Source organism: Amblyomma mixtum, chromosome 8 (assembly GCF_055824585.1).
Source record: "Amblyomma mixtum isolate Tamu chromosome 8, ASM5582458v1, whole genome shotgun sequence".
In the NCBI taxonomy this organism is placed as follows: Eukaryota; Metazoa; Arthropoda; class Arachnida; order Ixodida; family Ixodidae; genus Amblyomma; species Amblyomma mixtum.
Window position 1 is genome coordinate 91,350,076 of NC_143019.1, and position 13,592 is coordinate 91,363,667.

Consider the following 13,592-nt stretch of genomic DNA (forward strand, 5'->3'; position numbering starts at 1 on the left):
ACAGCAGGTTCCACAAATCTGTCGCCTAGAGCGCACGTACAGCCTGATTTAGGGAATGCGCTTTGGAGAAAAGCGCAATCTGCTTTCGAAGACGCGTTTTACGGCTCCAAAGTGCCACCGCTATCACATGGTATCTTCTGCAATTGGCGGACTGTCTCGCAGGACCGGAAAAGTCGGTTCAAAGAGCTCGTCAGTTTGTTCTTCAATGTATTAAAATTGTAAATTAACATGTCTTCTTAACGCGAGTATTTATATAAGTAGCTTATTATTATTTACCATTTAAGTTTACAGAGCGATGCGAAAAAGAGCACTGCTGTTTAGGCCAAAATACTTAAGAGCGATTCATCCGGTTTCAATTCCGAAGACATCTCGATCGTGTTATAAAATCTTGAGTTTAATTAACTGGGGCATGAGGTTTTTAGGCCTGCAGCTCAAGACACCAAACCCTAAACCCCGTCCCATTTTGCGGAATAAAATTTTATACTACTACTACTGGGCCTTTGCACTGCGAAAAAACGTTTTATTCAGGCGAAACATGAGCCTTCATGCAAGCTTTTCTTAAGTGTGTGCAGGGAGCACATACGAAGCTTCTACCTAACATATATAGCTATTCCTGAGCGACTTTATTATCCATGTACAGAGAAAATTAAAACAGTACAGATCAAATGGTGGATGGGCAGTACACACCCCCTCTTCACCGCATTTTCTCGTGCGATTTGGAGATCTATTTTTGCTCTTGGATTTTGGAAGAAGATGCATGAAAAGTAAATAAAACTCCTTAGCAATCTCCGATAAGCTGACCCCAATGCTCTTCTAAGTAACGAGGGCCATGCATTATTGAGATCATAAACTACAAATTCAAAATAACCAGACTAAAAATAACATGGCGGTACTGAAGTACGGTTCGAAAGGAAAAAGAGTCCACAATGAGAAGCAAGCTACTAGAAGCGCTGCGAGTATCCATTTGTCGATGCCTAGCAGGAGCCGCTGATAGGGGCCATAGCAGTGATATATATGCCTTGCAGATTAAAACAGAAGGGCCAGTTTTCACTTGAAATGCTAAAAAATTTCCTTATGTTTTATTCGCTTATTTTAGCAAAACTTTAAGCTTAACGAGCAAAACTATAAATTTTACTCTGGTCAGCGCAGCGAGAAATCAAATGGAAAGTGACCACATTAACTTCAAGCCTCGTGAAAGCTGCAGGATAAGTGAGGCATCAAGTGCGAGTTATTTATGCCATAGCTGAGAACAATTAGAAACTGTACGTCCCCGACTCATTCAAGGAGGAAAGCTGACATGAATTATTCTGTATGGTTTCGGAGTGAATTCTAAGAAAAAGCAACATTACCTGGGACGACAGAAAACTAAGCGTGTGGTAGAGGTCAGAAAGTATTCGGAGGTTAAGGATGCTACAACGGGAGCTGGAGAGAGCTTGTTGTAGAGCACGGACAGAGGCATTTGTGCAGTAGAGAACTTAGTTACGCTGATCATGTTGAAGGCAATGATAGTGACCTGTACTATACTTAAAATTAATGCTGTTCATTGCATTTCCCGAGTACTCCTTGCCGATGGAAGCCTCATGATCAATCCACCCGAAAGCGCCGGCTTATTCATCGGAACCGATCCATAGCTGTGGCGGAGTACAAATGGACATAGGGCTTTCCACGCACCGAGCAGATTGCACTGCTATCCTATTTTTGTACCTCTTGTCCTGTTTCTAGCTATTTGTGCCGCATTCGTGCTTCTACTTTGCCTACTCGGTGCACCTAGTAATCTGGACTGATTGCAGTTTCGGTCACCAACTGTGGACGTGTTACAACCCTTGTGTCCCCAAAATTCAATAACTTAGCTGAGACATAATTTACATTACTATCCATAGTGCTAATTTTAGCCTACCTCTCAGTAAACCTAACACTCTGAAAGCAGCCTACCCACACGCGCTCTTCTGTAAACGAGACGCAAACAGGAGCAGTAACAGCCCGCGCCGTCCAGCTGGGACCTACAAGGGCAGCTGGCGCTTCTGAACAGGGATCTTAGAGCGGCTCAAGCCGCAGGAGCCCTGGAATAGGTGCCCTAACCAGAAGAAGCTTCATGACCAAAGTTCAGAGCATTAAAATTTATCCTTTTTTCTACCTCAATATATATTTTGGTTCTTCTTTTCCCTGTTGTCTTAACATTCAATTATAGCAAGAATAAACTGTATCATACCTGGTATCATCGTTAGCTATTCTATTAAGCTACCAAAGGGCTTTTCAGTTCTCACTGTATTCTAAGTTCTTACATTCAGACCAGTGGCAGGAGAGGCATGTAATTTCTGTATCAGTTTTGTTGTAGAGAAAAAATAAAAAAGACAGCCACGTTAGGTGTGATTATAACGACTCCCAGTGTTAAACCCAGAAATCTTGTTTGGAGTTTTCAACGAGGCAATACACATGAGCAACAACAGCTACGGAACCAAAAAGCGATAACGATTAGCCAGTCTACTAATTGGGAAAGCTATCGCAGTACTCCTATCGTAGAAACCTGCCTTGCTACAAGAGCAGCGAAATGGGTGTAATACAGTAGCTCGCGTACAAATACATTCAGATCCAGGAGGATATGGAAATGGACACAGAAATAAAGATCAGAGAGAAAACGGTCATGCTGGAGTAAGAAGGAATCTCAGGTTCGATCGGCAGGGAGTCATAGCCAACATGCTGGCTAGGCTAAATGAAACCTCACTAAGAAGATTAACAGAATTCTTTAGTAACTGCTGGGCCGCTGGAAAAATGTCCCAGGCTTTGTAAACTGCAGAAATTCACTTCCTACCAAAGCCAAGGTAAGCAGTGAAAATAACGAGCCTAAGGCCGATCTCCCTCACGTTTTGCTCTGGGAAACTTTTTGAGAAAATCAATTTTAACAGGCTAGGCCAGCGCATGGAAAAAACACAGAACCCCAGACATCATGTCTGGCTTCGGAACAAGCCTATTAGCCAATGACAACCTCCTCCAGCAAGAGAGGAAGCAATAGATAAGCACACATGTAACCCAACCAAACCTATTCTAGCGTTATATCTCCAAGGGCAATTTGGCAATGTTAATCACAGGACCATACTGAACATCCTACAGAGCGCCAACTGCGGTGACAGGACATATATATATTTCGAAGTCCTCTGGCCCATATGCAGCTCAATCACAACGTAGGCAAGAACAAAGAAGATCCCACGAAAACGGGCCACCGGGGCTCTCAAAAGGTTAGTATTATCTCCAATGCTGCTGCACAAATTCATGCTGGGACACCATGAGAAACTCCACTCCGTAGATATGACAGAAGCCAACAGCCACAGAAACCAAGGGGCACAGGGGATTTTTAATTAATTTATTTATTTTGTGGTGTTGATCAATTTATAATATTACTTAATATGTTATCTCTTAAAGCTAATTGATTAGAAAAGCAGAAGAAAAAAAACAACCACATGCCGCCGGTGGAATCTGAACCCACGACCTCCGAATTACGCGTCCGGTGCTCTACTTCTGAGCTAGGGCGACGGCTGTCAAATCTTCTGCTTTCGGGGCTATTTATGTTTACAAGTAACCTAACCTTGAGAGTGTTCATCAGCGCCACCCACGTTCATAAGCGGCGGACGTAGAACGTCCTGAGTTACCGTAGGTGTGACGTAGAACGTCATCGAACGGAGAAGGTGGAGGCTGCGTGAGAACCCTCTTATGCTTCCTATGGCGTCAAGGCTGCCAGAACCGAGGCCCTCGCTAAGCAATTAAGCAAACAAGGGAAGGGGAATGACCAATAATGCCCCCTGGAGATTGCTATGCAGAAGAACAATGGCGACTATGAAGAAATAGAACACGTAGTTTAGAGGGCTGCAAGCAGAGTAAAAGTCTATGCAGAGAAATTCGGGAAAACCAGTTATACGAACAAATCAGTAGTGTTAATATACAGGAAATTGAGGAAACCAACCGCTTCGAAGTGGGGCTTAAGGGAACCAGCATTCAGGAGCTCATCAGGGCGAAAATTGGAGGCGGCACTAAAGCTCCGAGCTGAGGGTGTGATGCGACAACATATTGGTTTAATTAATGCCAATATATGCGGAATTTGTCCTTCTGGACTTTACATACACAGGTCCCTAGCAGTCATCATACCACTCCGTGTGCAGTGGCGGCGCGATTAAGCAATGCCTCACTGCGCTGCGATGCAAGGTGGTGCTACCGACGGTACTTGGGTGACACAGGTTGCTCTTCCCAAGCGACCAATCAGTAATTTAGCTGCCATCTAGCACGGTGCTCAGTTTGCACACAATCCGGTGGGAAGTTTGTGATGACGCCACAAGCTCACATGATCTGGGCGGCCCATCTCATTTCCCTTACGGGGATTTTTCGCTCGCAACGCTGACAGCGATGACGCCGGATTTCTGTGCAACAAGAGACTTTGCACTATCGCGTTAAAATTCTTGTCCTCACTATCGTAAAAGACAACAATAGTTAAGAGGGAATAATACGGCTCGCACAGACGAGAAGACAAGTAGCAAGAATGTTCTGCAGAATCGCCAAAAGGGGAACATCCGTCAGTAACATCACAATAGAAAGCAAAGCTCATGTGGACACCAGCACATCAGTCCACAGTGGGGAACGGAGGCTTACACGCTGCAGACCGAGCATTCCTACCCCGGGAACCCGAACACTCCGACGAGCACAACTACTGAAACATGCTCACCACACGGTCAGAAATCCTGCAACACCATAGGCTGGACAGTACGGAATACGCACCACGGGATGAAGAAGTATACAAGGAGCAGGAAACAAGCCTGAAAAGTGTAAAAGTAAACAGATATTCAAGGCCAAAAACAGCACAATCTACTATGAAGAATATAAGCCACAACGCACAGGCTGTGGCATACAGGCGAATAAACTCCACACGGTATGAGCCTGCCAAACCAACATAGCAATGGCAAATATAAAGGAACGGACAATTAAGCGGTGGGAGGAAATGCTGTAGAACTCCGACTCGAAAGTTCAGCAGGAGCTAACTGAATGGGGGCAGTGGCTGCAAGCTCCAATGAATTCCCAGAATAGGGGGACCGACACCCAACATTTGTTCCAATTGAAATGTGTTGATCATCATGAGTATCCGCAAAGAAGAAGAGATTAAGCTCCTAGGTGGTTTCCATTTTACACATCTGAATTTCATTTGTTTATTTCCTTATTATTAATATTATCAATGTTACTAACATATTTTTTCTTTATTTATTTCATTGTTTAGCATTTTCAGCAACCGTCAGTCGCAGCCTGTGTCTTGGCCAATCCCCCTCAATGGGTACGGGCTACTGTTTCGAGGACAACAACACAACTACTACTGAGAGAGAAGGAGAGAAGAAGAAGGTGGTGGTCCGAGGCAGGTGTCTGCCGGAGCCGGAATTCGGGGTTTATTTTTGATGGCCGTTGCCGAAAAAGAAATGCCCGCTGCGATGGCCGCTGAAGGCCCTCAAGAGGAACTGGCGCTGTACTGGGACCCGCGCTACCACAGCTACTTCTACGCAGGCGTGATGACTCCGCCCACGGGGCAGCTGTACGACTTCACCGGCACGCCCATCGCGCACGCCACCGACACCCACACCTGGTCCGTCGTCGAGCTGGAGCAAGAAGGAACTGGACGCCTTTCGACACGGCCGATCATTGTCGAGCGCGATTCACAGGTACGGAAAGAAACCATATCCTTCATGTAATAAGCAATCGGAGGCAAATTGGTTCAGAAAGATCTTATTCGGAAACGGGATATTCAGCAAATCACCGCAATACACACTTTGCATTTCCTGCTTTTTTGGGAACTCTATACTCTCCTTAAGAATTCACAGGGCAAAACAACGTGAACTGGATAAATGGGATGGCGACGTAATCAAACGAAGCGCCACGTACCAGCCCCCGTTCCACTCCGGCGCTGGTGGCAATGCTGTTGTTCACCTGATAAATGCAAGAAAAACATGCAAAAACGTTTGACGAATCTCTGCTGAGACCTCTATCCGTCAGTTTATTTCGCATGGTGACAGCCCTTCTTTCGAAACGACGTCTCTTCAGTATCTAGGCAGGATTCTTGCATGGAAATTCTCCGACCGCTATTGCAATTGACACGATGTCGACGAGTGCACCGTGCTGTCCGGAGTTCACATTTGACACTTCTTTTAACTAAAGCTTTAGATGTCGTCCTTCCCTTCATGTAGTTTTAGGAATATGTCCAGCGCACACTGTTCTTGCTCGACTAATTTTATATAAGCTGACTCCCTCACAGCATTTCATGCATGCCTTCATTTTAGTGCAGCACTTTCTATTAGAATAGACACCGTTGCTTTCTGCAAATAACTGAAGCTTCCTTCTAGTGGTTTTTATGTCTTTCTAGTGGCTTTTATGTCTTTCCAGTGGCCTCAATACTTAAGGAGTTCTGACCAATCAGGACCCATGTACAGCCGTTGTGAAAAGTTTATAGCCCAGGGGGTTTGCTTCTGGGCCACATTGCTGTGCTCGTAATGTGTCCCCAGCGTTCCAAATCTCCTGAAGGTAAGAAGATTCTTGTTCCTGCTCCCTCCGATGCCTAGGACTTCCATTAGTGTTACAGGAGCGCCACTATACTGCTTAGAAGCAAACCCTCTGGGCTCTCAACTTTTGACAAAGGCTGTACGCATATAATGTTGTGTATATTGTGGATTCGCGGCCAGTTCTGCAAGTGATCAGCTGCTTGAAGCGATTTTTCCGTGTCAGGCGAGAATGGGCCAGCTTGCAAAAGAGGATTATAGCACACATTATAACACTGCTCGTTGCCGAGATATTGGCTGTTAGCTGGCGAAGGAAGTGACAAATCTTTCGCCAGACATTGAGTTCGGTCGTACATCTTTGAATTCATTCCTGCTTTTACATTTGGTCTTACACATCAATGTGATTTTATTCGACAGGCCAGTTTCCTTCCATAAATGTCTTTGCGGGATGCCTCAAGCAGTTTAGTGTGACAATCAAATGATTACATGTTGTAAGTGCCAAGAACTAGAAACATTGCTGGGAACTTTCTTGTATTTCTACGCAAAAAGTAATTCTACGCATGTTGCGCTAGAAACCAGAATAATTTTATTTCTCTAGCCTTACTTCAAGTGTTTCGAAACCAAGTGTTCTTCAGAGAAATGGGCACTTCCGCTTTAAACGGTTCAAGAGCTAGCCATATACAGATACAGCGGTTATCACCTCAGCAACTTCTAACGAAATAAAGACTGAGGCAACCTTTCAATATATGAGCAATTTTGGCAAAGGCGGAGCCTTCACATGATTGTACATGAAAGCCAGTCTTACGCTACCTGGATAATTTGCTTGAATGTCTTCTCAGGAGAACAAGGGACACATAAAACCATAAATACCGAACTAGGTCTCTTAAGAAGATTATGCTGATTAATGATTGTTTTACTTGGTGCTGCAGGGGGCTAAAATTGGCCTTATTAGCGGAACTGAGAGAGTCCACATGCCTTGTTAATCGATAGTACCGAGCTTGTCTTTGAGCGCGAAAGTATGATTGCTGCTATCATAAGGATAACGTATTAACAGGAAATCAATATTCTGCTGAAATCATCTTCAGCAGCCTGACTACGCCCACCTCAGGACTAAGGCTTCTCCCATTTCCCTCAAATTAACCTTCTTCAGTGCCAGCTGCGACCATCTATCCTTAATGTCCTCCGCCCAACTAACTTTCTGATGCTTCTGCTACACGTGATATCCCTTGGAATCAGTCCTGTTAGCCTTAAAGAAGATCAGTTTTGCTGAATTCGCATTGCATGCCCTTCCCGAGCTTTCTTTTGGCTTGGTTTCGACTGCGATGTTATTACCACGCGCTTTATCGCTAACACACTGCCTTCTTTCCCTCTCGTAATCTTACCCCATCATTTTTTCTTTCCATACCTCGCTGCGATGTGCTTAACTTAACCCTTTTCGCTAGGCTCTAAGCTACTGCACCATATGTGTTACCGGTAAGATACAGCTGTTATATTCTTTTCTCTTGAGGAATATTGGAAAACTGATGAAGCACCCTTTTTGATCGCTCGGGCACTACAAATGGAAATCTATGCAGGGTCGGCTCAAGCGGCCTAGCAAGGGACGCCGGATTTCCTGGACTCGCTTGGGGCAGAAGCCCATGTTGTTACCAGCGGAGCAGGGTGCCGGAAAATACAACGCCCCCGTTTGCTTCAGGGTGCAGAACCTTTTGTGTTGCGCCGTTCTCCTCGTTATCGCGTTCATCGCGCTCTTCTCGATGGCGGCGTTGCGGAGAGAAAGACGCGATGTCACGAGGGATGGTGCGACGTCCGATGTGGGATCAACCACTGACGATGCGATGATCCCGGAGCCAATCATCCGGCAACGCCTGCCGTCACCTTCGGTTCCACCTGCAAGACTCACGACTGGAAGTGACGGTCAGCTCACGAGCGAGTCCAGTAACGAATCTGCGCTGACATCCGATTCCCGTACCTGGACGCCCCCTCCGAGGAAAACATCGCTAGGAGCTCTGGTGCTAATTAAACTGTAGCGACCATCTCGGCGGAGCCCTGCCGGTAGGGCGAAATAATACATAACCAATGACTAAAGACTTCTTGTAGCACAACTAATCGTGTTCTTTATTAAATAATATAGCGTAGCACTGGCTGAAGCTATCTTTGTCTAAACTGTTTCTAAAATTTTGCCTAAGGCAGTAGTGCGCGACGCCTTTAAATGCTTGCGGTTGCTTTTCAGTTGTCCTGAGTTCTTCGCCACCATGATGTCATGGCTTCGCGGTCAGTTTAAGAAAAGTTTTCATTTTACTGCTTTGACTGACCAGTTCTTACTCTCTACTGTATTATTACCACTAACGGCAAAACACACGTTATCAGCGATCTTTCTTTGCTGCATAAGTTGAATTCAAGCTTTGCGTAATGGCTACGACGCCTCAGTCGCTTTGCGCAACGGCTCAGTGGTCAGTCACTATCTTAGTGTGCCCCTGCCATCTATAAGACAGGCAATGAAAGAGTTCTGCATGGGAAAGCTTTGCTCCTGTAACCACCGCTTCAGGAGTATGTGACTTGTATAGGCACCTCGGCAAATTTACAAATGTATAGTGCGTGCATTGGTAGATAAGTAATGTTAGAATTGTACCGGTTGTTTTCGTTAGAAATAACTTTTGACTGCAATCAGAAGCAAGATATCTAAGTTATGATGCGTGTGGCAAGCATCTGGGATGGAGACGACTGCCGGTGTAAGGTGTGCCTGGCCGCTTCGTGTTCCATCGATGTGAAGAAAAGGAATAGTTGTTAGAAATTTATTGCCGCTGTTTTAACGGATATAGTGCGCCAAGTTCAAAGAACTGCACAAAAAGTATTTGAATGTTGATAAAGAGAGAACATTTCGGGCTCAGTCATTTTAGACATATTAAAGTTGATCACACGACAGGTGTGTAGTCGCAGGCTTTGTCCTAATGCTGTCAAGTCAAACGCCTTTTTTTTTTTAAAGAGGTGACGCCTTTCGAAAACTAACTTGTAAGATGATAGCGATGACGGCCAAAACAAGAAGATAGTTAACAGCGCGACAGAATGAGTGGCGCCATTTTTGGTCAAGTGATCGAGCCTCCTTCGAGCTTTTTCACGCTCTCCGACTGCCAGGGATGCTAGTGCTGACGCCTTGAATGGAGATATGTGATTTTTATAACTTGTCAGAGGCACAAATCAGTTTCGTACATGCACAGATGTCTTAAGGCCGAACTACAAGGCAGCATAAATTTTTGCAGCACTTTTCGTCTATTTGAACTATCTTATCCACTTTGCTAGCGACGACCTCTTTCTCTCTTAACGCATGCATCCGGTTGTTACCTTCGCCTAAGTTCCTCTTCACCGCTATTAAGCTTAGCTTTGTTCTTTAGAGCATGCTCGATTCTCTCAATATTAAACTTGCTTATGTCGGCTACCTTGCCATTGTTTATTAAATCTGACAGCTCTGCTGGTTATATCCTTTCCTTAAAGTTAGAGGCCCTTATGCTTTGGTAACCTGCCACCGCCTTTCGCAGATGTAAGCCCTTCCGCACGCAACACACACTTAAATAAACTGCTCCGCAACGTGACGCGAATTTCCGGCATACCTCACTTTCATGTAGAGTTGTTACGTCCTGCACCCTCGCCCTCTCTGCGCTTTAAAACCGAAGGGGAGGGCTACCCCTAATGTTGATGCTTCTCCTTGTGTCTTTGAAATATCCCATTTTGAACAAACGTATGCGAAATTTCAAGCTTGGTCATCCGCTATCTAGTCAAATTGCAGAAGCTGATATAGTTCACACAAAAGAACAGGTAAGCATGTGTCATAAGTCGTGTATGCGTCTAGTTGATAACGAGATATACCTCCTCGAGCAAAGCTGACACGCATCGTTCCGTCGCCCTGTTAGAGTGCTTGTTCCCTGTGGTTTTGTTTCTGGCATTCGAGAGCGCATGTGGCATATAACATAAAATAGTGTTTGACGGGAGCTCAATTGTGACAGGCTCCTGGGGAAGGGCAACCTGGGTCGCAATTCGATACGAGGGACTCAAGTCCAACGGATAGCAGCATCTAACATAGAACTGGCAGTGGCGTATTGCTTCACCGCCGCACCATTGCGCTATACGTCACTAAAAATGCAGAGAATAACGAACTCCGCGTATATGGGTATTAAACCATTATCGCTATCTGAACGACTGCCATCCTTGAACAGTAGATATGAACACCGGAACCGAAACGAAAACGAAACGGCTAGCGGACCTAATTCGCATTTTATGTAAATACGCAAAATCAACCAAACTTTTTTATCGTTGTCTAGAATTGTGTGTTCCACTAACGTTCTTTTTTACGGTCGCTTTCTTAATTTCTCAGTGATCAGAGTAAACTTTTGCTTAGGCGGTGATCTTGGTGTATAATGGCTTTTGTGTCGTGGGAGACTGCTAATTTCTGATCATTTTCTGGAATTGCTGCACTACACACAGTAGACGGTGCTAAGTATGAGTCCGCTTAGTGTCAGCAATGACCACTAAATATATGCGCAACCTGCGGCAAGGATTTTACAAGATTACACTCCACAGGCGTCCGCCGGCGGAAACCGCGACATCACCCAAGCTTAAAGTCGGAATTTTAAGAAAAATACTACAGCAGTATTCGAATGTGGGAGGTTGAAGAAAGACCACGAAGAGGAAGAAGAAAATACCAGAGTTAAGCTCTCACTGCTTCTCAGCTCTCTCTGCTAATTTCGAGATTTCGCGTCCTCATGGCCGGTTTTCAAGCTCCGACCGCTGCTGGAGAGCCCGCGGTGGCCCCAGACGACGGGCAGATGACGCTGTACCGGGACTCCCGATACAACCGCGACTTCTACGCGGGCGTCATGACAGCACCGGCGGAGCAGCTGTACGACTTCAACGGCACAGCCATCACGCGCCCCACTGATGTCCATACGTGGTCCGTCGTATGGAGCGACGCGGAAGTCGCGGACGAAAGCAGGAGCTTTCGTCCGCGACTTCGTCCCCCTGTCTTAATCCTGCGCGACGAGCAGGTACTGAAAAGTCGCTTTTTCAGCGTACAAGCGCTTAAGAAACTCGATCAAGGGTAAAGTTATTATTGTCGTCAGTTAGAGCGAAGCTCCTTCGCCATATTTGAAACAGAAAAGGGGCAAATGGGACGACGACACGACGGAACTTGAAGGAACGTGAAGAAACAGGACAGGCGCCCGATCTATTCTTTACGTTCCTTCTTGTCCTCGAACATTTGCGCCTTTTCTGTTTCAAATATGGCTACGAACGAACTAGCCCAAACAACAGTGCTCCTGCACCATTTTGCTCAAGGTGACATTGTTAACAAGCTGTATCATGCTCACAGCTGTGTGCCCTATATACCCTATGCGGGGACGCAAAAGAGGAGCACACGTCAAAACAGCATTCGTCAAAACATCTAGCGCGCAAGAAACAGCACAGCGACAAAACAGCACAAGGAAAAAAGAGCATGGCGACAAAAAAGAACTGGGAAAAAACAGCACGCGTCAAACAGCAAGCCGGATAAAAACAGCTAAGAGACAAAGTAGCACAAGCAAAACACAGCACAACGACTGTAGTGCGCAGGGAAAAAACAGCAAGACGACAGAACAGCACATCGGAGTATGATGCAGCGCTGCTGGAGCGGTGCAATATCATAGAAATAACCGGAAGCGGTAATTCACCACACATGCGGCATCGACCATTCGATTTAGCAAGGGCTCGTTTCGCTGGTTCGTTAAGAACCAGGGCAGGTTCATTCATTGAGGAACAAAATTTCTTGAGCGGTGATTATGGCAGAACTTGCGGTTATGTAGTCCTGCTGCAATTCCTACTACGTGCTGTACATTACGTAAAATCAATCAAAGAGGAAATTCGAAACCAAAGTGGGAATCCGAAGCCTACCTCAAGCACCGGAAGGTTTGTGACGATAGCATGGCATACGCTATCGTCACAAGCCCTTTGTTTTCATGTCTCTCATCTTTGAGATAACATAGTAGCAATGCTCAGGCCATCCACGGGAGTTGGAAATGATGTTGTGTATAAGCGCTCTCCGGTTCTAGTTCTCTGCTTCATGTCGGTAGTGTATGCAAGCTAGGCAGTTTTGCCACTTTTATTGTAAGAGGCAGCGCAAAGGAAACCAGGACGGAAAGGAAGACACATATAGCACAGGACGAGCGCTGATCGCTGCGGTATATGTTTCTTCCCTTTGGTCCTGGTTTCCTTTGCGCTGCCTCTTACAGTGATGCTTAACCGACTAGCCCACACGAAGATATTGATCGGTGACACTCTTAGTTGGCAGATAACAGTACCGCGTTTTCCTCCACCACACGAGCTCTGCTGGCGCCTTGCCGGTATGCACTTTTTTGCAGTGCTGTTTTACCTGGACATATTAGTGTAGCATGCCACTGCTTCCTTAGTGCAAAGTTACAAAACAGGGTGGAGTCTTCAGAATTTCGGAGATGTCCGGAAGTGCACCCAGCGGGCTGTTCTGCAGGGGAAGCCCCTTCCGGGCCTGGAGTTATCTTGGATGTTGATATCCGCTGCTGTGCGCTAGGGACGCTGAGGGGGATGAAAGCTTCACACGCGTGCACACACACGCACAAACATACACTAGGGCTTGCTCACCTATGGGAGCTGACATTGCACTGCCATCTGAGACAAGGTTCCTGCAAAGAACCTCGGCAAAAAAAGATACAGCCCAATCGGCTAGGTACATGGAAGTGCATGGAACAGGATTAAGTAGTACACAAGGAAGAGAAATAACACTAAGAAGAACAAAAACAAACACGCAATAAAGACCGAAAAGGCCACACAATCTACCCAGAAGACTATGCACTTAGTGAACGCACTGTGGCATAGATGTGCACCTATACCGTAAGGCAACTCAGCAGTTGAAAGAATAGAAGAACCTACAATTTAACCCTGTAAGGAAACGGTTTCCAGCGCTGTCCTGAAAGTTCATCAGGAGCTAATCGAAAGGCTAGAGCATCTGAAAGGTAGAATGGGCTCTCGAGATAGGAGGATTTACTTGCAGACTGTTTCAATTAAAATTATTTCATC

The 13,592-nt window shown here is 45.7% G+C and overlaps 1 protein-coding gene across 1 annotated transcript; it reads left to right on the top strand.

Annotated features, from left to right (window-relative positions):
• The first annotated feature begins 5,426 nt into the window (after positions 1-5,426).
• LOC149333487 (uncharacterized) lies at positions 5,427-8,545 on the top strand. Its single transcript, XM_089557735.1, has 2 exons — positions 5,427-5,687; positions 8,093-8,545. Exons 1-2 carry the CDS (start codon positions 5,427-5,429, stop codon positions 8,543-8,545), a joined length of 714 nt encoding a protein of 237 aa, XP_089413861.1.
• The last annotated feature ends 5,047 nt before the right edge of the window (positions 8,546-13,592 follow it).

Excerpts from the sequence above, each read along its gene's own strand:
- LOC149333487 (XM_089557735.1), top strand. The coding sequence starts at position 5,427 with ATGGCCGTTGCCGAAAAAGAAATGCCCGCTGCGATGGCCGCTGAAGGC. Across the intron at positions 5,688-8,092 it reads TTGTCGAGCGCGATTCACAG|GGTCGGCTCAAGCGGCCTAG; the intron begins GTACGGAAAGAA and ends AAATCTATGCAG.